The 25781-nt window shown below is 49.5% G+C and overlaps 1 protein-coding gene across 3 annotated transcripts in view; it reads right to left on the bottom strand.

The window, feature by feature from the left end:
* LOC147014245 (uncharacterized) overlaps positions 1-25781 on the bottom strand; it is a 179599-nt gene that overhangs the window by 14630 nt on the left and 139188 nt on the right. For 2 of the 3 annotated variants that reach the window (XM_085852020.1, XM_085852019.1), the window contains 7 exons: positions 11115-11212; positions 10663-10902; positions 10501-10540; positions 5338-5454; positions 5067-5173; positions 4738-4960; positions 3598-3765 (listed from right to left, as the gene is read on the bottom strand). In XM_085852020.1, coding sequence (XP_085708146.1) covers positions 3598-3765; positions 4738-4960; positions 5067-5173; positions 5338-5454; positions 10501-10540; positions 10663-10902; positions 11115-11212 — 993 coding nt within the window. The remainder of the gene's footprint in view (positions 1-3597; positions 3766-4737; positions 4961-5066; positions 5174-5337; positions 5455-10500; positions 10541-10662; positions 10903-11114; positions 11213-25781) is intronic. The other variant, XM_085852021.1, reaches the window with a different exon arrangement.

Here is a 25781-nt window from a genome sequence, read left to right as displayed (position 1 = left end):
GTCGTGTGGTGCAAAGTTTTAAATCATCCACTTAAAGTAGATGTGTCACCTTTCTTGTCTCTTTAGACATTCAAGTATTTGATGTCAGGGTATATCAATGTCAGGTCAGGTCAGATGTGGGAGTATGCACCGGAGCAGCACGTCGCTGTGTCCACTTTCCGCCAGGACTCCAGATGCCACCGTCTGGCCATCCCCATCCATAAGATTATCATCCTACTGTAACCACGAGGCAGGTGGTCGGCCCATTGGCCTCCTCCACTCACGAGACTCCCTCGCTGAGGGAATCTGGTCAGCAGGATCAGCGTCAGGAAAACAAGCCACATGTCCATTCAGCCGCAGCTGATGCTCACGGACGCAGGTAATAAATCTCATTTAAGTCCCTCTCAGCAAATGTTCGTTGGACACAAAGTCCGACCAGCGATAGCAAAGGATTCTCCGAAGAGACCTGGTACTAAAATAATGAAGTCTCTGTCTCAGATCCCTGGTCAGAGTACACGTCTCACATCCGTAAATGAAGACTGGAAGGACCTGAAAACTCGGACTTTCGTCCTCCTGCACAAGTATCGACAGCGCCACACCCCATGATCCAGTAAATCCACGACTCCCCAGGCCCGACCCAGACGTTTATTGACCTCTGACTCCTCGATGATACAGGGAACAAATCTCATTTGAGTCTCTCTCAGGAACCGCGTGTTGGATGCAAAGTCTGACCAGCATTAGCCAAGGATTCCCCAAAGAGACCTGTTACCGAAGGAGTTAAGTCTTCATCTCAGATCCTTTATCAGAGTCCAAATCTCACAGACTGGAAGCACCAAGGGCCTGAAGACTCGGACTTTTGGCCTCCTGCATGGGTACCGACAGTGCCACACCCCATGATCCAGTGAATCCATGACTCCCCAGGCTTGACCTAGACATCTATTGACCTCTGGATCACAGCCAGCAGAGACATAAATATCACTGCCAAGGAAAGTGAATCTCTCCATGCCCTCAACATCCTCACCACAAACAGGTACAGACAAGATATCAGCAATCAAGATGTCACTGAAAGCCTGGATCTTTGTTTTGACCCAGGAAACCCGTAAATCACAGAAACTCCGACTCCTCGTTCAACACCTCTAGGGCCCCCAAAAGGATATCCAGTCTCCGGAAAGATGACTGCATCGTCTGCAAAATCAACGTCAGAGATTTTGACATTCCCAAACGATACACTGTCACAGCTTGATCTCTCCGACATCTTCCCCAGAATCCAATACATACAAGTGCTGAAAAGTGTGGGGGTCAATGCAACTGGAAATAAGTCAGAGATGGCATCACCACATCTCACATAATTTTCAATACCAGAGTATAGTTCAGACATCACATTGATGAATTTTGGTGGCACCCCACGAAGACCGAGAATCCTCCAGAAGGCATCCCGATTCATTGAATCAAGTGCTTTACAGAGATCAACAAAGGCTGCAAGCAGTCCCTGCCAAAACTCTCGTCTGCGTTCGGTGAGGACCCGGAGACCAAGGATACAGTCAATTGTTATCTTTGGTGTAAAGCCTGACTGCTCTGGGCGCTGGTGGTGAACCCCATCAATAATTATCCGAGCGAAGACCTTGCCTGGTACTGAGAGCAGTGTCAACCCTCAGTAGTTGTTGCAGTCCTGGCGATCACTCTTCCCTGGGACAACAAGGCCCCTCTTCAAGTCAGTTGGGATGATGCGTGTGTTCCAGGCAGAGCACAAAACTGCATGCAACAACACGAGTGCAGCATTTCCACTAGCCTTGAGAAGTTCAGCATGAATGCCACAGATCCTAGGAGCTTTACCCCACTTCAATTGCTTCACCGCAGCCTGTGTTTCCAAAAACAAAGGTGGACCACAGTTGATTGGAGGGTCAGCAATAGGGATAGTAACACCCCTGACATCCAACTCGACAGCTGGTGGATCAACCTGGTATAGCCGCTCAAAGTAACCAGGTCAGCAGGCCTTCACTCTATCCATTCTACTTTTATAGACAAAATTCTTCTTTGCCCGATGGTGAGTTCTAAGAGGACCACCGGCAACATCAAGGATGGTGGTCTTCAAGGAACTCCACAACTCCTCAGGATTTCTGAAAGCACCCAGACCCCACAATTCCCCTCTCAGCTTGTTCACAAACTCAGCTACTCTCTCATCCTTGTCCTTGTTCATTAATGAGCATGCTCAATGAGATTCCATGTCTTTGCTCATTCATGAGGTTGCTCAGTGGGTCCAGGACCAAGAAAAACAGGAGGGGTGAAAGACTCTTCTTGGAAGATCCCGTGACGTATCTTCCTTCACTCCTGGTATTTTGATCTTTCCGTCTGAGTGCTGTCATATCAATGTATTCCATAGCTCCATTGCTTTCTTTATCAGTTTGATTATTTTGCGGTTGCTCTTGTACAATTGCATGCATTTTATCATCCCCGAATGTGAACCACCATCAAAAGCTTTTTTGTCATCTATCCATGCTGTGAACAAGTGTGTGTGTGTGTGTGTGTGTGTGTGTGTGTGTGTGTGTGTGTGTGTGTGTGTGTGTGTGTGTGTGTGTGTGTGTGTGTGTGTGTGTGTACGTGCGTGGCCTCTCCACCCGATGATTGCATACTGCCATCTGCTCTCGCAGCCTTTTTGTTTGTGCACTCATTCAGACAATAAAGCAGGCAGCTCGTTATTAGGCAGACCGCTCCTGGAAGGCAGACAGTAAGTAGCTCAGCTGCTCTCCAGACCTTGGTGGGCACCGACTTGAATTCAGCTTTGAGCGAGGGGCAACAACTTTGAGTGATGATTGGCACCGCATGCTTATGTCATGTCTTCGTTGGCCCGCAGGCACAGTCCTTGACCTGGCAGCCTGGTCTGCTCACTGTGCATGCCTGCCACACGGCTCGCACGTGGCCATTCAGCTTCCCCCCCCCACCCACAGCACCGAACTGGCTTTGGTTGTGGTGATGGTGTGGTACGTGCCGTGGGAAGGTGTGGGGTGGGGAAAGGATTCAAGGGGATTGAAGTGGATTAAATGAAAGAGGAGGCTTTTAAGTCAGTACGGGGTTTAAGTGAGAGGGGCGAAAACTTTTTCGGGGAGCATGGAGAATAGCGGCTTGGAAGCGAAAGGGCAAGGGATTGGGATGAACAATGGGTGGATGGACGTGTGGATTTATTTTAAACGAGAAGAGGGGGTTTCCAGTGGGAGTGTGGGGTTTGAGAGGGCACAGACTGCCTTTGCCTTATTGGATGGACAGCTGGCCTGACTCCACCCACAATTGTAACCTGAAGGAAAAAAAACGCAAACGTCTGTAATTTTATGAGGGTGTTTAGGCCTCAGGCCTCGGTTGTCAGCCCATGGCCCAGTGCAATTGTAATAATTCCAGGAATATAACCACGATGCATTATATATGTACAATAGCAGTACGCACGTTCTCTCAGGAAAACCGGTAATAACAAAAATACTTGAGATTGCAGAGCATTCAATTTTATCTGCTCATGATGCAAGGGTGAAAGAAACGGAATAAAAACTTGGAAATTCTACGTAATTTGAGCTTTAAGCACATTTTTCCCTCTTCAGTGGTAGTTTCTGTATACCTATCTACAAGACCAACCTGTTCTCCTTGTTCAACACAATCTGTGGGTATCACTTCAGGAACCCCTTCAGAACTTGAGCACTCATCCTGCAAAGGAGGAGACCCTGAACCAGATTCACGGGTGATCTCACGAGGTGGGCGACGGCAGATGTCAGCGTAGCTCGGCTTCCTGGGCTCACTGAAACTCTGAAAGGAACAAAGTTAAAGCCAAACTTAAAGTGTGTGTGTGTGTGTGTGTGTGTGTGTGTGTGTGTGTGTGTGTGTGTGTGTGTGTGTGTGTGTGTGTGTGTGTGTGTGTGTGTGTGTGTGTGTGTGTGTGTGTGTGTGTGTGTGTGTGTGTGTGTGTGCGCGCGCGCGCACATATACGTGTGCAACATCCATTGGTAAAGCTACAAGGTCTTGTTAAAAGGTGAATTGTGAGTTTGCATTGTTGTCGTGACTGACTGCCGAGACATAGCTAAGGTTGTGGACCCACTGTTGGGAGGAGGTTCCAGGCTGAAAGGGTCAAAACCTCCAAAAACAACGGAGCCCAGCTGATGGTACAAGCAGTCGGAAAATGGTGAATTGTTTACAGGTTTCCAAGGGTCTTTCTTTACGAGTAAAACTATTTTGAGGTTTCTGATTATTAGAAAGTTAAGCACAAGATGTTGTAGAATTGGTATAATTTACATCTTTTAAAATGTTCATATCATGATTTGGGAATTGCTGTCACTGTTCAATAAATGATTATAATTGTTGTGAGAAACAGATGTGGGTAAAAAAAAAACGGTGTGAGCACGTATCAAAAAACAAAAACAAAAACAAAAAACAAAGCAAAGACTAATTATTTTGAGGACGCACAGTGGAGATGGAGCAGGAGGGTTTGGAAAAAACGGAAACAACACAGAGTGCGATAACAGCTCTATGTTGCCATCTCCATTACAGACTCAACACAGTTGGGCATACACATCACATGGTCACAATGCTTTACAATTGCAGCTTAGATGGTGACAAGGATGTCTTTACAGCTATAGACAAATCATGAGCAAACAGTCTCCTCAGAACCTTCATTCTAATTTTCATGAGGATTATTAAAGCTGCAGCTTAAAATACTGTAAGCAATTTTTGACAAGACAGTCTAGCATATGTCTGATATCACAATTGCAGTGATGTACATACCATAGGTGGGATGTCAGTAGGATGCCCCCAAGGAGCTGCTGGTGCTCCATCATGAGTACCCTCCGCTCCAACTCGGCTCGTCGTGGTTGTTGCAGGCTCTCCGTCACCTTGGGGTGGTCCATCAGACCCTCGTGGACGTGCAGGGGGTGGAGGGGTCGTATTAAGTGAAGCTGTAGGGTTTGGTGGTGAAGGCTCGTGCCATGTTGAAGGCACACCAGGATCACTGAGATGGGGCAATCAAAAATAAAATAGTTCAAATGACATTGCCTTCTTGTGTCCACCAGACACATCTCAAGATTTGCCAAGCAGAGAAAATCCATTATAATCACCTGCATGCCGGCACCTTAGGCTGCAGCCTCCCAGATGGGAGTGAGAATGGGACACGTGGAGTAGCTGGTGGGCCTAATGGTAACCCAATCGCAGGACTGACTGAAGCCTATCAAAAACAGGTGAAGCTTTAATTAACTAATCGAAGTCCCACAAAATGGGGTCATTAGCTTTGGCTTGTATGGTATGCATCAGAGTGAAAGGTGCAGACAAGCCAATTTTGATGGCAAATTCATGTCTAACTATTCATGATGCTGATAAAGTACTTAGTACCTTTGTATCAAGTGATGGAGGAGAATTAGATGGAGTGGCAGAGGCTGTGCTTGGCTGAGAAGTCAAGCCACCAGGACCTGGCTGCGGTTCAGGTGTTGGCTTAGATTGTGAAGACTGCTGGGGAAGGAAGACAAAGATTAAGTGAAGCATAGATGAAAGGAAATGAGTATCAAAGAAAATAATATAATTTTTTTAAACCTCAACACTCAGATAACGAGTGGCACTTGATTTGTAACTGTAAACAGCATCGAGTAACAATATATTTTGTGGAAATGTTCATTTCTCATGCAGCTGACATGGAATTTCTTCTTTCGCACACTTTGCATGAACTATTCGCTATGTATTTTACAAAAGCCACCACTGCAGGTAAATGGCGCCCCTTGTTACCTCCGCCACCTAAGGGAGATGGAGTTATGTTTTCACCCCTTTCCGTTTGTCTGTGAGCAGAATATCTCAAAAAGTTGTGGACGGATTCGGACAAAATTTGTTGGAGAGGTTGGGTGTGTGACAAGGATGAAGTTATTCGATTGTGGTGAAGATCCGGATCTGGATGAAAAAAAAATTTCCAAGCGATTCTTCACCATTGAGAGACGGGGCCAAAAACGATATATAGCACGACATCTCCAAAAGTTTTTTTTTTTGCAAACATTGTCGAGGCTCATATAAGAGCTAACACACAGACCATATAACAAATGGAGCAGGAGAAAAGAAGGGTGGAAGAGGGAAACACAAAACAGCAGGGAACACAGACATTAGGAGATCTGTGGAAGGGAGAGGGATGTGCATGGTATATGGGGTAAACAATATGGACACTACAGGGACTTTCAGGAAGGAAAATAGGGAATTTGAAGGATGTGGGTTAGGGGTGGATTAACGGGGGTGTTAAAGACCATGGTTTTGGAAGGGTCAGGTTGTCAGGTCAGGCCAGATCAGGTATGTTACTTGCTACAGGTACCACGTAAACCTGTACTTACCTGTTTCATGCTCGGGTTGTCGGTGACTAAACCGTCTCCCCCACCAGGTTTCCTGCTAAGGAGGGTGTATGGATATGGACACCCAGCAGGATTAAAAACAATACCTGTCAAAGGGCGGAGGAGCTCCTTGTGAGCCAACGGCCATCCATATCGACTGTCCAACTGCGTCTGCAAATATCCTCCTGCAGTGGGTAAACCTTTTCTAGGAGGAAGGTGGCAGGATTTGCACTCCGGCCACTATAAAACACTTCACTTGGCAAAACACACTAAAAGTGCAAAGAAAACTGAAAATTCGCTCCGTGGGAGTACCTCCTTTGCAGCTGCCCTTCGCAGGGCAGCTCACTGGAGGAGGCAAAGCCTTCGGGACCCCCACTTTTTGATAGGAGGAAAAACACGGGGTAACCTTTCAGGGTTGGATTGCAGTTGTGTGCATCAGTGTGGTGCTGAGGTGTCATCCACCAGACAGCAGTCTCCTCATCTTAATCTTAAGCAGTCCCTTTGGGTGGGTGCCTGGAATGTCCTATCCCAAAGAGATGATGATCACCTGTCTTGGCTATCATCTGAACTCAGGCGCTTGATCATCGCTATTGCAGCACTCTGTGGTTCAGAGACCGGATAGTGGCGAGGCCATGGCGGGTCGTTATACCTACTACTGGTCTGGTCACTCTGATGGTTACCATACTCAAGGAGTTGCTGTAGCTGTGCCCATCAAGTTGTCTCCTATGATAACTAAGGTAAAACTGGTCAACAAGCGTATTATGCAACTGAGGATTCGTCACTCCTTTGGTGTCATTTCCCTGGTCTCTGTATATGCTCCGACTGAGGCGAGTGATGTCACTGTGAAGGACGCATTCTATGCTACACTCGAGTCCGTGGTTGATCAGTGCCCCAGGCGAGATACTCTTCTAGTCTTGGGGGATTTCAATGCATCGACAGGCACTGATGGGAATGGCTATAAGACATGTGTCGGTCCCAATGGTTCTGGAACTGTGAACAAGAATAGCACTACGCTCCTTGACTTTGCAAGAAGTTGTGGACTTAAGGTGGCTGGTTCATGGTTTCAGCACCCACAGCCTCATTGCTCGACTTGGTATTCCAATGCTGGTGGTGTGGCAAAGGAGAATGACCATGTGCTCATTGATGGTCGCTGGAGGATGATTCAGAACTGCAGGGTCTACCAAGTGCCCAGTTCCTCAATAACAACCACAGGCTTGTTGTGGAATCTTTGAAGTTGCGTCTTAAATCCAGGATAATGGGACCATCCCAGCCTAAGCTGGATGTTGACAAGCTCAGGGATAAGAGGGTAACTGAGGAGTTTGTGAACTGGCTGAGTGAGGATTTGGAGGGGGGAGGGGGGCTCGGTGCTGTGGGGAATCCTGAAGAGTTGTGGAGTGCCTTCAAGACTGCTATCCTTGATGTTGCTGGCAGATGTCTTGGAATCCACTGTCAGGCGAAGAGGAACTTTGTCTCCCAAGGGACACTGAATTCCATTAACCAGTCGCAGGGCCAGGCTTAATGACAGAGCTGAGCTATTTCGAGAGTTAAGGCTTAAAACTGTACGTGCACTGAGGGCGGTGAAGGAGGCCTATGTACGAGGAGTCTGTGAAGGACTACAGCATCACCTGTGGATGAGTGATTCTCATCTTCCTTACAGAGGAATGTGTGCAATTGCCTTCCTCAAAGCCTGCCCCTCAGTGTGTTGCTGTTAGAGCAGAGGGTGGTGGATTCTTGAGAGATGGATCTGAAGTGAAGGTCCGCTGGGTCGGTTACTTTGATCGGCTATCCCAGGCTGACCCACTGGCTGTTGAGTTGGATGTCAGGGGTCTAACCATCCCCACTGCTGACCCTCCAATCAACTGCTAACTGCCTTCATTTGTGGAAACAGGCTGCGGTAAACCAGCTGAAAGGAGGTAAAGCCCCAGGAATCTGTGGCATCCATGCCAAACTTCTCAAGGCTGGTGGAAATGCTGCAATGGTATCATTGCATGCAGTTCTGCGCTCTGTTTGGAGCACAGGCATCATCCCAACTGACTGGAAAAGGAGCCTCGTTGTCCCTCTTTGGAAAGGGAAGGGTGATCGCCAGCACTGCAACAACTACCGAGAGGTGACACTGCTCTCAATGCCGGGCAAAGTCTTTGCTCAGATAATTCTTCATAGGGTTCACCACCATCTGCTTGAACACCAACGTCCGGAGCAGTCGGGCTTTACACCAAATAAGTCAACGATTGACTGTATCCTTGCTCTCCGGGTCCTCACTGAGCACAGATGAGAGTTTTGGCAGGGGCTGCTTGCAGCATATGTTGATCTCCCTAAAGCATTTGATTCAAGGAATCAGGATGCCCTCTGGAGGACTCGGTCTTCGTGGGGTGCCACCAAAGTTGATCGATCCGATTTCTGAACTACAGTCTGGTCCAGAGAGTGCTGTGAGGATTGGTGGTTCCATCTTCAACATATTTCCAGTCGTTACTGGAGTTCATCAGGGGTGTGTATTGGCCCCCACACTCTTCAACACTTTCATGGACTGGATTTTGGGGAAGATGTAGGAGAGATCAAGCTGCGGTACATTGCTTGGGAATGTCAAGATCTCTGACCTTGATTTCACAGATGATGCAGTCATCCTTCCGGAAACACTGGATGTCTTTGTATGGGCACTCGAGACAATGAATGAGGAACCGGAGCTGCTGGTACTAAGTGTTTCTTTGGTCAAAACAAAGATCCAGATTTTCAATGACATCTTGGATGCTGCAATATTGTCTGTACATGTTTGTGTTGAGGATGTTGAGGTCACAGAGAGAATCACTTACCTTGGCAGTGATATTCATGTCTCCGCAGGTTGTGAGCTAGAGGTCAATGGATATCTGTGTCGAGCCTGGTTAGTCATGGATTCACTGGATCATGGGGTGTGGCACTGTCGGTACCCATGCAGGAGGCCAAAAGTCCGAGTTTTCAGGCCCTTGGTGCTTCTAGTCTGTGAGATTTGGACTCTGATAAAGGATCTGAGATGAAGACTTAACTCCTTCGGTAATCCTTGGCTAATGCTGGTCAGACTTTGCATCCAACACGCGGTTCCTGAGAGAGACTCAAATGAGATTTGTTCCCTGTATCATCAGTGAGCGTCAACTGTGGGCTGGATGGACATGTGGCTCGATTTCCTGACGCTGATCCTGCTCACCCGATTCTCTCATTGAGGGAGCCTTGCGAGTGGAGAAGGCCAACGGGACGACAACGTGCCTCGTGGTTGCAGCAGGTTGATCAGCATCTCAAGGAGATGGGGATAGGCCAGGCATCTGCCTGGGGGATGGCCAGAGGGAAGCCCCTGAAGTACTGATGGAAAGTGGATGCAGCGACGCGCTGCTCCGGCACATGCTCCCACACCTATCCTAACCTTTGGATGGGGGAAGATACGAGATGGTGGTGAACAGCTGTTTTGAAGACCGAGAGGGAAGAGGGGGATTGAAGAGAATGTGGGAGTTTGTTCCAGAGGTGGGGAAAAAAAAAGTGGAATGAAAGAGTGAAGGTGAGCAGTAATTCTTGATTTTGAGAAATATAGGGGGGGGGCAGAGCACAGACAGAGCAGGGGGCAAGGCCGGAGAGGAGACGTTAGAAGACAGAAAGAGCCCCGACCTGCCTGTGGTGAGAGTGAGAGATCCGAATACACTCCACAGAGTGCTGTTCTAGTTAGTCAATGGGATACAGAAACGAGAACAGCACTTGTGAAGCTCACACCTCTGCCAGGCTGAACAGTTTACATTTTGTATCCCACTGACAGGCCAGATCTGGATCAGGAGCTGAAGCAAAATCTAATTGGTTTGTTCTTGTCACCTAATCAACTCGTCCACCTAATTTTGTTATAACTCATCCACAACTCTTTGAAACATCATACTATATATCATTGTTGGCCCTTTCTTTCAATGGTGAAGAATCACTTTAAAAATTCTCGGATCCAGATCTTCACTAAAATCTAGTCATTTAGTCCTCGTCACACACCCAATCTGTCCACGAAAATTCGTCTGAATCCCTCCACAACTTTTTGAGATATCCTGTTCACAGACAAAACAAACAGAGAGGGGTGAAAACATAACCTCCATCCACTTTTGGTGGGGGAGGTAATTATGAGAAACTCCATTTTTTTGATTACCACAAGAAAAGCAAGCAAATAAGCAATTGACGGAAATGTTTTTATGCTTACCATCAAGGCCTCTCGTTTCTTGTCAGGTTGCCCACTGTGCCTAAGGCAAAATAGGAATAGATCAGAAAAAGAACCAACAACCACTCTACAAGGATTGATAAATAATTGGCATTGGCATCACCATACGCCATCATCCCCTTTCAACTCAGCTCAAAGACATACTTGTTCCGTGCATGTGTGTCTTGTTGCCAGGTTTCCCCAGAGCCTGCACCCCGTAAAGCGATCGAACCCTCGCCCCAACCAGTCGAAAAACCAGTGTCTGGAAAGCTCCCCTGATGACGAAGAGGTGTTTGGGGCCGAGCACTAACTCCGCCCAGTGGCCGGCGCTCATAGAGAGGGGCATGGCTTGTTATGCCATCAGGGGGTTTACCATACATCCTGCCCCCAGGCTTCCCTTGGCCTCTAAATAAGAAACGAAAGGAAAATGGTAAACATCACTGTACAGCGACTGCAGAGTTTACGTGTACAATGTATAATCTCTAAACTTGATGAGGCAGGAAATAAAACCTCACTGTATATGATGTAAACACATTAATGTGTGTCGCCAATGTGTGGAAGGTAAAACGCAACAAGAGTTTGATGAAAAATTGCTAAATTCATGCCTGCACTCTCACCTATGCCTGTTCGGGTAGCCCCGGCCAGGCTGGCCTCCATGTTTCAGCAGAACAGATGTTGTAAAGCCATTCACAAAACCAGAGTTTGCGAATGGTGCCTAAAACAAGAAAAAAAATATCAGAATGACAACGTGGGTTTTGGTTAGAAAGTTGTTTAATTAAGAACTTTTTTTTATTTTTTATTTGTATACCTTGTCGAGGCTCGTATGAGAGCTAACACACAACTCACAGCAAGGGGGCATGAGACAAGAGAGGCGGGAGTGGGAGGGACAAAACAGTGGGGAACAGACACATTAGGTGAACTGTGGAAGGGAGAGGGATGGGGATGGGACGGGGAACATGGCGAAGAGAAGATGGACATTACAGGGACTTTCAGGAAGGAAAGTAGGGGAATTGAAGGAAGTGGGCTTGGGTGGATTATCGGGGGTAGAAAAGATCGAGGATTTGGATGGGGGATGATAAGAGGTGGTGGTGAACAGCTGTTTTGAAAGCCTGGAGGGAAGAATGGGAATGAATAGAGTGAGGAAGTTTATTCCAAAGGCAGGAAAAAAGAGGAATGAAAGAGCGAAGATGAGCAGTGATTCGTGATTTTGGTAGTTTTACCAGAAGGGGGTTGTTGGCGGACCTTGAGCGCCCTGTGGAAATGTGGTGGGGACAAATCGCAGAGAGAGCAGGGGGGGCAAAGCTGGAGAGGAGTCGGTAGAAGACAGAAAGACCACCGACCAACCTGCGGTGATTGAGTGAGAGGCCCAAAGACTCAGCTTCATTGCGGGAGATGCCGATGATCCTAAATGCCCTGGTTTCGACAGTGTGAAGCTGAGAAAGGTGGGAGGCAGGAGCACCAGCCCAGAGGAGAGAGCAGTACTCCATCAGGCTACGGACAAAAGCTTTGTAAGTGGTCAGGAGCTCAAGAGGGCCGAGGAAGGACTTTGCACGATGGAGGATTCCCAGTCGGCGACTGGCTTTTGAGGCGAGGTTGGAAATGTGACTTTCCCAGGAAAGGTCATGGCAGATAGTGAGACCCAGCAGCTTGAAAGAAAAGACTTCTTCCAGAGGATTGTTGAGAAAGTGGATGGGGGGTTTTCTAAATGGTCCTTTCGAAGAGACATCGTGAGAGTGTGAGATTTGTCTGGATTGAAAGACATGTTCCACGTGTTGGACCAGTTTGTGATTTTATCCAGATCTGCAGTGAGCGAAGAAGCTGCTGCTTGCCGGTCTGCGGGATGACAGATGGTACGGCAGAGGGTGGAGTCGTCGGCAAAGAGAAATAGAGGATTTTCCAGAGAGTCGGAGCGATCATTGATGAAAACCAGAAAAAGAACAGGGCCCAGAACGCTACCTTGAGGAACTCCAGCCTGCACAGGAAGAGGGGATGAAAGAACTCCATTTAGGGCCACACGTTGACTGCGACAGGAGAGGAAGTCTGTGAGCCATGAGTGGAGATGGCCTTGAATACCATGGGAAGAGAGTTTGGTGAGTAGTGCAGGGTGCCAGACTGTGTCAAAAGCACGTGATATGTCCAGGTATACGGCTCGGATTTCCTGTCTGGCATTGAGGACCTCCATCCATTGATGGGAGAGCAGAAGCAGCATATCCAGGGTAGAGTGACCTGGTCTGAAACCAAATTGATGATTAGAAATCAAGCCATTGGAGAAGAGGAAGGATTTCATGTCTGAAGCGATGATGGATTCCATAACCTTGCTGATGATTGGGAGAAGGCTGATTGGTCTGTAGTTGCAGGGATCTGTTTTTGCACCTTTTTATGCAGGGCAGTGATGTTAGCAGATTTCCAAGAAGATGGCAGATGACCTTGGGCAAATGACAGGGTGAATAGAACAGAGAGAGGGTGAGCAAGAGCAGAAGAGCAGGCTTTGAGCACACGTGGGCTGATGCCGTCTGGACCGGTTGCAGAATCTGAGTCGAGGTTTGAAAGCAAACTCTCCACCTTGTCAGGATAAAAGGATACAGAGTCCAGGGACAGTTGGGTGCGACTGGGTAAGGTGGGTACAGAAAGTGATGGGTTTAGGACACAAGATTTAGCTGCAAACACCGAGTTTAGACATTCAGCTTTATCCTCAAAAATAGCAGAACTCAAAGAAAAGATGCAATATAATTGAAATAAATCGATGCAGATCAATTGCACTTCACCAACACTGAATGAAGAAATGTAGGAAGAGTTGGCTTGTTTAACTACATTTGAACCTGCACCCACAATGCTGGGGACCCAGGTTCAAAACCCATACACTACAAGTGGTCATTCATCATTGACTAATGTGCTTATAATACGTGAAGGTGTACACTGACGTCTACCAGAGATGTCAACAAGTCACGTGAGCCAAGTCTCAAGTAAGTTGCGTATCTTTGAGAGCAAGTGTCAAGTCAAGACACAAGTCACCATAGTATTACTTCAACTTGTGTCAAGTCCCACATTTACTTACAAATCTAGCGCAGTTCAAGCTATCATATCATTAAGACACAGGGTGAAATTTATAGTATGTTCTGATAAGCCGTTTAACTCGAGTTTTTATTGGACAACTTCATACAGTGGAAATTTTTTGCTTTGTTCCCAGGATAAATTAATTTATGTGAAATCTGAATGCAATCACTTTGGAAAGGTTTGCCACCATCATAAACAGATTAAAATCACACAAGTGCAGCCTATAAGCTTTCCTTGTGATCCGCCGTCAGAGCGTGCATGAAGAGTAAGGAAGGAACGGGTAAGGAAATTTTAATAATATAATTGTACATTTATCTTGTTCTGTTGCGCTTGTGGAAATGGACCCCAGGGTGGAACATCGAGTACATAAAGGGATTCCCGAGTTGGATATTTCATGCGTAAATGCAATGAGTCAAGTACCTTCCCCTCGTATCAGGGATGGGGGAAAATGCGCTGTGAGTATAAGCATGTTCCATCCCCATTGTGATTTCCTATCTACCATCCACCTCTCCAACTTTCCATCCATCCATCCACAATCCCTCACCCTTTGCTTCCCAGACACTATCTCCCGTACCTGCCTAAACCCCCTCACCCTTTGCCTCTCAAACCCCATACCCCCACTGGAACCCCCCCCCTCGTTTAAAATAAATCCACACGTCCATCCCAATTCCTCGCCCTTTCGCTTCCAAGTCGCTATTCCCCATGCTCCCCGAAAAAGCTTTCGGCCCTCTCACTCTCAAACCCCGCACTGACTTAAAAACCCCTTCTTTCATTTAATCCACTTCAATCCCCTTGAATGCTTTCCCCACCCCACACCTTCCCACGGCATGTACCACACCATCACCACAATCAAAGCCAGTTCAGTGCTGTGGGTGGGGGAGCTGGATGGCCACGTGGCAGGCATACACGGTAGGCAGATGGGGCTGCCAGGTCAAGGACTGTGCCTGCGGCCAACAAAGACATGACACGAGCGTGCGGTGCCAATCATCACCTCATCACTCAAAGATGCTGCGCCTTGCTCGAAGCTGAATACAAGTCGGTGCCCACCAAGGTCCGGAGAGCAGCTGAGCTCCTGTCTGCCTTCCAGGAGCAGTCTGCCAAACAACGAGCTGCCTGTTATATTGCCTGAACGAGTGCACTAACAAAAAGGCTGTGAGGGTAGATGGAAGTACGCAATCATCGGGTGCAGAGGACGCACGCACACCGCATTCCCTTCCTTCACTTGGAGATCAATGCAAACACACTTGCTTGTGTGGGGTGAGCGAGAAGCTGCACTCAAGCCTTGCACTGCTTATTATCCCCGACCAACCAACGAAGTTGTTTCTTCTTGTTTCGTCCTCTCTACTTTTCCCATGTGATTGTCGTGCGCCTGTCCTGTCTGTCGGTAAGTAAGATTGTCTAAGGGGATCTTTAAGTGCTCATGGACAATTGCTTTACTTTTTGTCTTTGCCTGCTTCCAAAAACTTGCTTGTGCTCATTGCCTTGCTGTAAATACATGCCCTTTGCTTTTCGTAAACAGCTTTAAAACCTGCCCCATTATCCTATTCCTTCATTAGTTCGGCATAGTGTGTATTTAATAAAGACAGGAAGTTGTACCCCACTAATTTGTAGCAAGATAGCCAACGTCTCACACACGGTTTCTTTTAGCCATCTTACACTAATAAGTGTGTGTGTGTGTGTGTGTGTGTGTGTGTGTGTGTGTGTGTGTGTGTGTGTGTGTCCTCCATAAATGCAAAACCATGAAACCGATTCGCCTGAAACTTTGCATACCAAAGGAAGTCCAAGGAAATACAAGAGTGAAAATTGGGGGTTTGGGTTTTGAAGGTAATTAATGGCCTTATTTAATTATATCCTTCATCAGGCGATCCTTGGCCACCTCGCTCTCTGGGTCTTAACGAGTATCCTAGGTAACTTTGTTGGGGTCTGAATCCACCATGTTTTTTGGCCTGTTCAACCATTCTATAACTTGGAACACACCGTAAAGCTTTCTTAACGATAGTTGTTTTTTGTTTTTTCCACTTTCCTCACCCATGTTATTGAATGCCTGTTCATCATAGCTACAAATTGCTGTATACGTCGCTTTTGTAAGTGCTGTAGTTTTCAAATTCGGAACTTGGAGCGATTTCATGCATTATATGATACGATTTTCCTTGATCTTCTCTCACAGACTAATTAAAGTATAACATCGAAATAATATTTCAGTTGTGAGGATCGGATATCGTCCGGACTAAATAAGTGTCCAAATCGGTTGTGAATTCTGATAATTTAAAGAAATAACGAGTCTTACAACTAAGCAGATATACCTATTTACTTTAAGCAAGCAAGGCTATGTTCCCTCCTTTTCCATACATACACAAGAAAATGTGAAATTTCCAAAGCATTAAACTTACCTTTTTCTACTGTTTAGGGAATTATATTGAGTGAACAAAAAATTTAGAAATGTAACAAAGTTAACCAGCTTCATTGAGCTGTATGATTTAATGCATTCACTTCTTGACCTCATGCCCTGTGCCCCAGAGGGACTGCCTATCTATCGCATCTGCCAGATCTGTGTCTATTTTCGGAGGTTTCGCGAGGTGCTCTGCAGGGAATCAAAGTGAATCAGGTTGAAAAAAAGAGATGTTTTAAAATAAAGTTATAACATTTGCGCGGACCCCGAACCGATGTACCATGTGATGCATGCACAGACAAGCAGGAAACATGGCGGATTATCTGCAATGTTAATTTCACGGGTAATTAAACTTTGCAATGCCTCCAGGGTTGTTCTACATTTAGCAGCAACTCTTTTGCGGATAAAATCAGTATTTGAACGAATTAATTTTATTTCATTAACTGCTGCATGAGTGGTGAAGACAGACTTTAAAGTTAAAGGAATCCTATATGGTATGCAGCCACAGCCTGGCCAGCAGTTTCTTACCAACAATTTAATTGGAGTGCTTGTTTGAGTGCTTAAGCCACTTGCCGAGTGCCACTGACTCAGTGGCACCGCACTTTGTCATTCTGAGCGAATCATTCACTCACCGAGGACACTCTTGCCGTGCCATGTCATCCTTACCCCACAGGGGTGTTTGTCTCTGGACATATCTGTACCCCGTCGTCCCGAGCGAGTGGCCCGTGCCCCCTCGTCCTGAGCGAGTGCCCCGTGCCCCGTCGTCCTGAGCGAGTGCCCCGTCGTCCTGAGCGAGTGGCCCGTGCCCCGTCGTCCTGAGCGAGTGCCCCGTCGTCCCAAGCGAGTGGCCTGTCGTCCCGAGCGAGTAGCCCGTGCCCCCTCGTCCTGAGCGAGTTGTGAAATAATGTTACGAATTTGGAAGCTTACTGCACTCAACATTCAGGTCCTTATAGAACAGTTATATTGGTAAATATGGGTTTATAGTTAGGGCCCCCTACCTGAGTCTAACTGGAATTACATGTGTGCTGCTGAGTTTCGTTTACAACAAAGCTCCTTCACTCCACTTTACACACCGACGCCATTGCCCACGTGCGTTCGGCCACGTACGTGGGCGGAGATTTCCATTGCCTCAGACCGGGACTCCGCCCAGGAAGGCAGGGGGTGCCCCTTGTCCAATCACGCCACAGAAAGCGACTTTCCCATGGTACGCCGGCTAATGGGGGTTGAGATGGCCACAGAGAGCGACTTTCCCACGACACCCCATCCAATGAAGGTGGAGAGCGCCTCAGACGGCGATTTGCTCACCACGGAAGAAAAATAAATATAAAGAAATGCCAGGCTGGGAGCGGTGGTGGTAAAAGGGTCGTGGTGGTGTGGGTCGTCGTCATGGTGGTGGTCATCGTCGAGGGTCGTGGTCGTCATCATCATCGTGTTGTGGGTTCGAGTCCCGCCGAGCTGGATCATCATCGCCCCTGATCTTCTCCTTGGTCTTGGTCGATTGGTGCGTGGCCGGTTGGAGAGTGCGGTACCTGGTGCTTGGAGCGGCATCATGTTGCGGGCTCGAGTCCCACCGAGCCGGATCGCCGAAGACCACACGAGGTGGACAGGTCTAAGCACAGGCTCTGGTCTCCAGTTCACCTGTCCTCGAGCTGGAGGCCTTCAATAAAGACCATTGGGGTCCGTGTGTGTGTGTGTGTGTGTGTGTGTGTGTGTGTGTGTGTGTGTGTGTGTGTGTGTGTGTGTGTGTGTGTGTGTCTGTGTGTGGGCCCGTCTTTAAGTAACAACTGGAAAGTGCTTTTGCTTGTACATTGACTGCATTTCTTTTAGTCGGATAACTCTGTTCTTCTGTGTTCCCCTACCTGCCTATTGTAAATAAATATCCCTTTTGTTGAATGTATCAGCTCGTTTCTGTGTTTCTTTCATTGGCTTAGCACCGTGCATGTTGGGAAATTGGGAAACGGTAAATTGTGCATTTGGTCCGGCGCGGCTCTGGTAACTGCGCTCGATTACACCGGATCCGAGCCGTTACCTGCGACTCGCATCGTACAGAGTCAGCCGAGGGTGTGAATTCCCCGGTAGCTTTGCCACGTGGATACTTAGGTATATTGAAGTTGGCAATTCACCCTATTCCACGCGGCCAAATTATCGGCGCTTCACGGTCCTGTAATTCACGGTCATGGGACCCGTGCCTTTTGGAATTCTCTGAGGAGCACGATCTACATTCCGGGTGTTCGGTGGAGCCGACTCAACTGCTCCACCTAGCGGTTGTGCTCGCCGCCGACGCCCGGCTCCACAACAATAACACCAGATTTCTAAGCTGTTTGCCGTATTAATGCGTTTTCAAAATTACAGAGCCAAATATTTTTTCCACCTGTCACACGCAGCTGTTTATTAAGATCAAAGTTTGTGAACATAACATGTTTGTGTATCACTGAAACATCAAGATAAATGTTACGTTTTTTGGTGAAAGCTACTCAAGGTTTCTGGGTTTTAAGCAGCACATACTGTAGTCGGTAATCAAACTGACTCCAACCTGCCGATTCCTGAAAAATTGCTGATATTGGCCAAGCAGTAGTGTGTGTGTGTGTGTGTGTGTGTGTGTGTGTGTGTGTGTGTGTGTGTGTGTGTGTGTGTGTGTTTGTGTGTGTATGTGTGTTCATAAAGCATAACATATTCTCTCTGCTAACTCCCAAACCCCCCACTCCCCATCTATATATATATATATATATATATATATATATATATATATATATATATATATATATATATATATATATATATATATATATATATATATATATATATATATATGTATGTATATATATATATGTATGTATATATATATATATATAAATATATGTGTATATATGTATGTATATATATATATATATATGTGTGTATATATGTATATATATATATATATTGTTGCGGATTCGCGCCCGCCGGCGTGCGACGGCCACGTAACTCGAATCGCGGCACGTCGCCCACCGGACGGACAATCCAGTCGTGACCCTCTCGGACTAACGCCGGGAACCAGTCACGGGTGGACCTTTCGGTCTCACCGCGATCGAGCCAATCAGCCCCCGCGTGGGATAGGGTTGCTCGCCAAATTCGAACTACCTAAGTACCCACGCGGAGGGTAGACCGGGCGATCGCACCTCGCCGCAGGTCGACTTCGGACACGGGCCACTTAAGCGACCCGTTCCGTACTATCAGAATAACCGAGCGGTGTTATCGTCGACCTCGACGGTTCGATTAATTATCGGGCGTATTCAGCCCACTACCAACCCTTTACGTGAAGCAAGATGAGGATTCAATGGAGGAAAAGACGAAGCGAAGCGGGAGAACAGTTCAACAATAAAGCACATTTATTCGCGACAAACGGAAAGCACACAAATACAATTCCACCAAATGCACACAAAAAAAAGAAAACACAATTCCATTTACACAAAAAGCAAACATAAAAGTGAAAACACAGTGCAGAGCTAATACCGACTACCGAGCACACGGCAACACTTATACAATTCTACTTCACAGACGGCGCCGACAACACATACCCAAAACCAAGGAAAACAAATACCCTCAAGAATGAGGCAGGCCTGAGGCCGAGACCGGGTCGGGCCTACCCGTCTGGTGATGAGACGCGGAGCGGCGATGGCCCCGCAACCCGCGGGCCTCGTGGACAGTGCCTGGCAGGGGGTGGGAACGGGGCCCCCTTGGTCGCACTATCTCAGCGCGGGGGGAAACAGGAGGGGGTTGCTGATGCTCGGGGTATAGAGGATCTTTATTATCCCTGGTGTGCGTCTCCACCTCGGCCAGGTCGCACTGCCGGCCTCCCTCGGGCGTGCAGCTCCTGGCACCGACGCGAGCACCCCCTCGTCCGACTCTCTTCAGCTTCTCCAGCCACTGCAGGCTTCGGGCTCCAGTCTTCCACACTCGTCCCCTCCGTTCCGACTCCTTCTCGTTCTCGACTCCTTCTCGTTCTCGTTCGCGACTCTCTTCTGACTGACGAACACCGTCCTTTTATCCCCCCGTAACTTCGCCTTTGACCCCCTCCCTTTGACCTTTCACCTCGCTCCCCATTGGCCCGAGAAAAAGTGGGCGTGAAGGCTTTTTGATCCACAAATTTGCATATATCGATCGTTCTGGAGGCGGGGCCAAATCGCCCCTCGCTCACCGATTGGACGGCAAGAAGTGGGCGTGTGTCGTTTTTGATCCGTTTTTGAAGCACAAAATCCGTGATTTTGTACACGCTGTTCGACGCGCGTTCTGCATGAGTCCAACACCGGTACCCACAGCGGGGCAAGAACGGTGGCGATGCTACGGTTGTGAGGTGTGCGTGAAGGTCGTGGCGGTTGTGGTGAAGCGGTGGTTGTGGTCGGTGGTTGATGTTGTGGTTGTGATCATGGCGGTTGGTCCAAAATAAAGATAGTAAAAGAAAAACGGCTATCCTGAAGAGTCGCAGCTCGCATAAATGACATGTATTCCCACTCGACAACGGGTTTGGGCCTAACTACACATGCACTTACCGAGATACCTCACCTAAGGGACCTGAATGGTGGTTTGCGAATCTGGTAACCACAACACTACCCCCTTCCCTTTTTACAGACTCGTCCCGAGTCGTCAAATTTTCGTGTGCCATCATGTGTAGTTTTCCCCTAGTACATTTTACCTACGGATCCCTGAGTGCGACATTCATGGTATTCGTGTCCCCAAAATAAATAACCTAAGGGCTGCGTAACTATCTAAACAAACTCACTCACACGGACGACTTAAATAAAATTGCCGGTGCTAAGACATACATGCCGGGGGCGCACTCATATGTACAGTACATCTTAACCTTAACTTACAAATTTTACACTAAACCATGGCCCAGGATCATTGAACTCTGCAAAAAGAAAGCAGTTAGCAGGGAGCCAGGCTGCCCACATGCAGTCTCTGGCTCAAAACAATGCAGGTGACAGGGAACGTGGCTGGCTGCTCACACGCAGTCCAAGGCCTTCCCTTTTGAACTGAACGCAGTGAACCACAACGGTGCATGGGCTGCACAAACGTAGTCTCCGTGCCAGCTCAAGTGGCACACGCAATGAGCACAACGAATGGATGGATGAACACAAACACGGTGCACGGGCCGCCACTGCAGGCCCGTGTTGTAGCTGCCAACAGGGCAGTTCTTGCAGCTTGCAAACTGTTGCCTTGCGGATCCTGGCGCACATGGAAATGAACAGGGGGGCAAAGCAAAAATTGAACGGGGCTGGTGAACGTGGGCAGTGGGCATGGCATGGCAAAGGTAGCAGGCAAACACAGCCCGCCGAAGAAGGCCGCTGCAGGCAAACACAGCCGGCAGATGAACTGGCCGGCACAGGCCTTGACGCAAAACACGGCCGCCGATGGCACAGGCCTTGCAGCACAGCAGCTGCAGATGATCCGGCCGGCACAGGCCTTGCAGCAAAACAACAGCTGCCGATGAAGTTGGCCGGCCTCCGCCTTGAAGCAAAGCACGGCCAGCCGATGAAGTTGGCCAGCTTTTGCCGTTCAGTGGAGGTTGGTGGAGGGAGTGCGGTGGTGCTGGCCACTTGGAAGGCGGGCTCGGACCTACCTACCTGTCTCCCTCCCACCTATCGCCTTTGCCTGTCACTGTACATACCCACTTCCTTAATTTGTCAAACCCCAATTTAGCCCCAACTTATTTTTTTATTTTTACTTCCCCACTATAAATCGTCCCCTAACCCCCTTTATCGTCCTTGTTCGGCTAACCTATCCTGTCACCTCGCCTACTGTCACAACCCCTACGTTCCCTTCCCGGAGGGGAACAAGGGAGAGCTAGCGTCCTGTGCCGAGGCCCAACGAAGCCTCAGAATGGCCTCCCCAGAGTTCGGCGATCTAAACCAAAGTGGGTCCAGCGGCCCACAACGAGAGCGAGGGGATGGATGGTGCGGAGGGGTACATCTCCTAATCTACCCTAACCATTTAACTGTTAAACTACCCCGGGGCTTTCAACAAGCGCCTCTCGCTTAAACTATTGGTTCTAACAACCCAGATCCCCGTCGCCTGTGTTGGTGTCCTTACAATTTCGGGCCTCGCCCCCCAATTTTCTCTCCGTGCCCTCACACGGTCTCCTGGCTGGGACACGTGGCTCCCTTTGGCAGGCACGACCCTCTGCCGAATCTCCCGCTATGGCACCCCCGGGCACTACACTGCCTCCGAGCCTACCAGCTCCCTAACACCGGGGAGTGCCCCCCATGGCACCTCCCCTGAAACGCACACGTGGCAGGCCGGCCTCCCGGGCCCCTTTCCGAGGGTCACCCGTGCCCACAACACTGCCCACGCGGCTAATGGCGCCCCGGGCCCCCACACCAAGCAGGCGCACCCGTGCCCACTACTCTATCCCGGCCCCCCATGGGCCCATGGCCTACCGCGGCCGACTAGCCTGGTGCCCGGGGTACCCTCTCAGCGATACTCACCTTTCGCAGCCACGCTCCCAAGCCCGTCAACAGGGCTCCTGCACCCCTCCAAATGGGTCTCGAGCCTACTTTCCCACCAACAACAAAACGACCTCCATTTTTCAATTTGACTAACCCAGCTAACTCACTTTACTCTGACCCCGGGGTCCCTTGGGCGGGAGTCACTCCTCCCCCCAATCACTCATCGCACCATGCATTCCCCATTCGCTCCACACACACAGACCCGCTGGCCTCACTCACTCACCAATCACATGCCTCACAACTCACCAACTCTTCAACACACACACCACTGAACTCTGCCATCCTTCTAACTACATCCCCTAACTAACTCGTGCTCCCACGTCGTCCCTTAAACTAGTAGCACGTTCCTTTTAACACTACGTAGCTAAGCTACGTCCCCGCTACACATCCAAAGTCTGTCTCTGTCTCCAAATCAATCATTTTATTTCCCAACCTAAATCTGGCTACAATCCCTCTACCTAATCCATTCCACGGACTCCATGAGGACTTACCCCTGCCCCATGGAGTCGGTCTAGCTAAGCTAACCCTTCCCCCTAACTAGTTTCCATCCTGTGCCCAGGGTAAGGGGGTCTTCCACCCCTTGCCCAGGAATCCTTTGCACCCGAAAGTGAAGCTTGCTGTTTTTTTTTTTTTTCATGCGCAGCACCTGCGCGGCAACTCGCGCACTTTACACCTGCCTGTGACGTCATGCAGCTGCACGTGTTCCTCGTCCCTCCTTGGACGGTACCATCCGGCAGAGATACCCCTCCTGCCGGATTCCAACCCCACGTGCAGCCATGACGTCACCGTGCGCATAAAAAAAACACAAGCTCCACGTCTCGAGGGGTTCCCCACGCGAACACATGTGCTTTGCCCGTTGGAGCTTCACACACACGATCGCGTGGAGAACCCGTCCGGTCCAAATCCATTTACCTGCCTAAACTTTGTCCGTCCGCGGGATCGGCAAATCCACCGCGTGCGTTTCCGGACCGGGACTTCACACTCGCAAGCGAGCACGTGGTGGTCTCGTGCGTTGCACAGCACGAACCTCGTGCTCACTGCTGGGTGAACCCGGCACGGTCCCCGAAATAGCTACAGCCGCTACCCGGCTTTCTCTCCTCTGTCGCCTTCGTCGTCGCCATTCAACACACGCACACCTGCGTGTTACGACGCACACAGTCCACACCATTAAACTCACACCGGGAGATGCGGCTGCGTGCTCCCGCATGCCAACCGACATCTCCCTCTCATACCGCTCTCTCACACACACGGTCTCCCTTGCATACGGCCGTTCACTCACGCGTGCGGGGCACTCACCCGCGGTTCCTCACTCGCACTCCGTACCTCATCCACACATGCGGGGGCACTCACCCGCGGTGCCTCATCCACACGCGGTGCCTCACTCACACACACGGCGACACTCATACACGGTGCCTCATCCACACACGCGGGGGCACTCAACCGCGGTGCCTCATCCACACACGCGGGGGCACTCAACCGCGGTGTCTCATCCATACTCCGTGCCTCACTCACACACGCGGGGGCACTCACCCGCGGTGCCTCACTCGCACTCCGTGCCTCATCCACACTGGCCGTTTCATCCACACACGCGGGGGCACTAACCCGCGGTGCCTCACTCACACTGGCCGTCTCACTCACACACACGGCCTCACTCACACACGGTGCCTCACCCACGCACGGCGTGCTGGGAAGCACGTACTCCGGCACCATCGCCACCACACCACTCACACACGGGGTCGCTTCCACACACAGGGACGCACTCACGCCTTGCACCACACACACAGGGACAACCACACTGGGGATTCGTGTCCCCACAAGGGTCTCCGGGGCCTCTATACCCCCCAAGCTCTCAGTGCACCTGTCCACAGCACTCCTCCCCTCAACCTCGCAAAGCACGACCGAACTCACCTGGTCGTGACTCGCCTCAAGGGGGCATACTCCCTCCCCTTGTTCCTGGAGGAGGCCATCCAGGTGCTCGCACTGGGTCTCTACCCAGTCCGCCAGCTCACCCCCATTATCCTCCACTACCTCTGTGTGTGTGTGTGCGTCACTTACCCCGTCTTCATCGTGCAGTCTCTCCTCTATTTTTTCTGTCTCCCGTGTCTCTGCCAACTCTGTCACCTCTTCACCCTTCACCTCCCTTGTCTCAACTATTATTATTTCCTTTGTCACGGCCTTCATGCCCGCCTGCTGGCATCGGCCCATGTTCTGCGTCTCACCCTGCAGCTTTTTCGTTTCTTCCTTCAATTGCTGTGTACTCGCATCGATCTTTTCGTTCATGCTTTTTATTTTCGCATTCATTTGTGCCAGCATGGTGAATAGCTGGGCCATGTCGGATGCACTCAAGTGAGCCGTTTCGGCAGGGGTTGGGGAAGGGTCTTGGTGGAGAGGGGGGGGAGGTGTCATACACCGCGGCCGCTGCCGCACCCACCTCGGGCCCTGGGTTCAGTTGGGCGAGTCCGTGTTCCTGCACAATCAACATTTCCTGCTCGGGGATTCAATCCTGGACCATGGATCCTACATTACTACACATATACATTTCTAATACCCCCGGCTCCCGCTCGCCTTGAGACGCCATCTTGCTTCTCGTGAAGGGTTAATTTGCTCGCTCGTAATTTGGAGGGAATCGGGGGTCGCTTCTCTCACCCCTGGACCGATTCCCGTGAATTTCGCTGGAGACAGGAGAGCCTGTTGTCCCGCTCTCCAATACCAGTGCCGCGAGGAGGGCGATGAATTTGTATCGCACGACCTGACACCAGTGTTGCGGATTCGCGCCCGCCGGCGTGCGACGGCCACGTAACTCGAATCGCGGCACGTCGCCCACCGGACGGACAATCCAGTCGTGACCCTCTCGGACTAACGCCGGGAACCAGTCACGGGTGGACCTTTCGGTCTCACCGCGATCGAGCCAATCAGCCCCCGCGTGGGATAGGGTTGCTCGCCAAATTCGAACTACCTAAGTACCCACGCGGAGGGTAGACCGGGCGATCGCACCTCGCCGCAGGTCGACTTCGGACACGGGCCACTTAAGCGACCCGTTCCGTACTATCAGAATAACCGAGCGGTGTTATCGTCGACCTCGACGGTTCGATTAATTATCGGGCGTATTCAGCCCACTACCAACCCTTTACGTGAAGCAAGATGAGGATTCAATGGAGGAAAAGACGAAGCGAAGCGGGAGAACAGTTCAACAATAAAGCACATTTATTCGCGACGAACGGAAAGCACACAAATACAATTCCACCAAATGCACACAAAAAAAGAAAACACAATTCCATTTACACAAAAAGCAAACATAAAAGTGAAAACACAGTGCAGAGCTAATACCGACTACCGAGCACACGGCAACACTTATA

This window comes from Eptatretus burgeri, chromosome 13 (assembly GCF_056783735.1).
Source record: "Eptatretus burgeri isolate ZD-2024b chromosome 13, Ebu_testis_v1, whole genome shotgun sequence".
In the NCBI taxonomy this organism is placed as follows: Eukaryota; Metazoa; Chordata; class Myxini; order Myxiniformes; family Myxinidae; genus Eptatretus; species Eptatretus burgeri.
The sequence above is the reverse complement of the archived record's forward strand: the minus strand, read 5'-3'. Positions and strand labels throughout refer to the sequence as shown.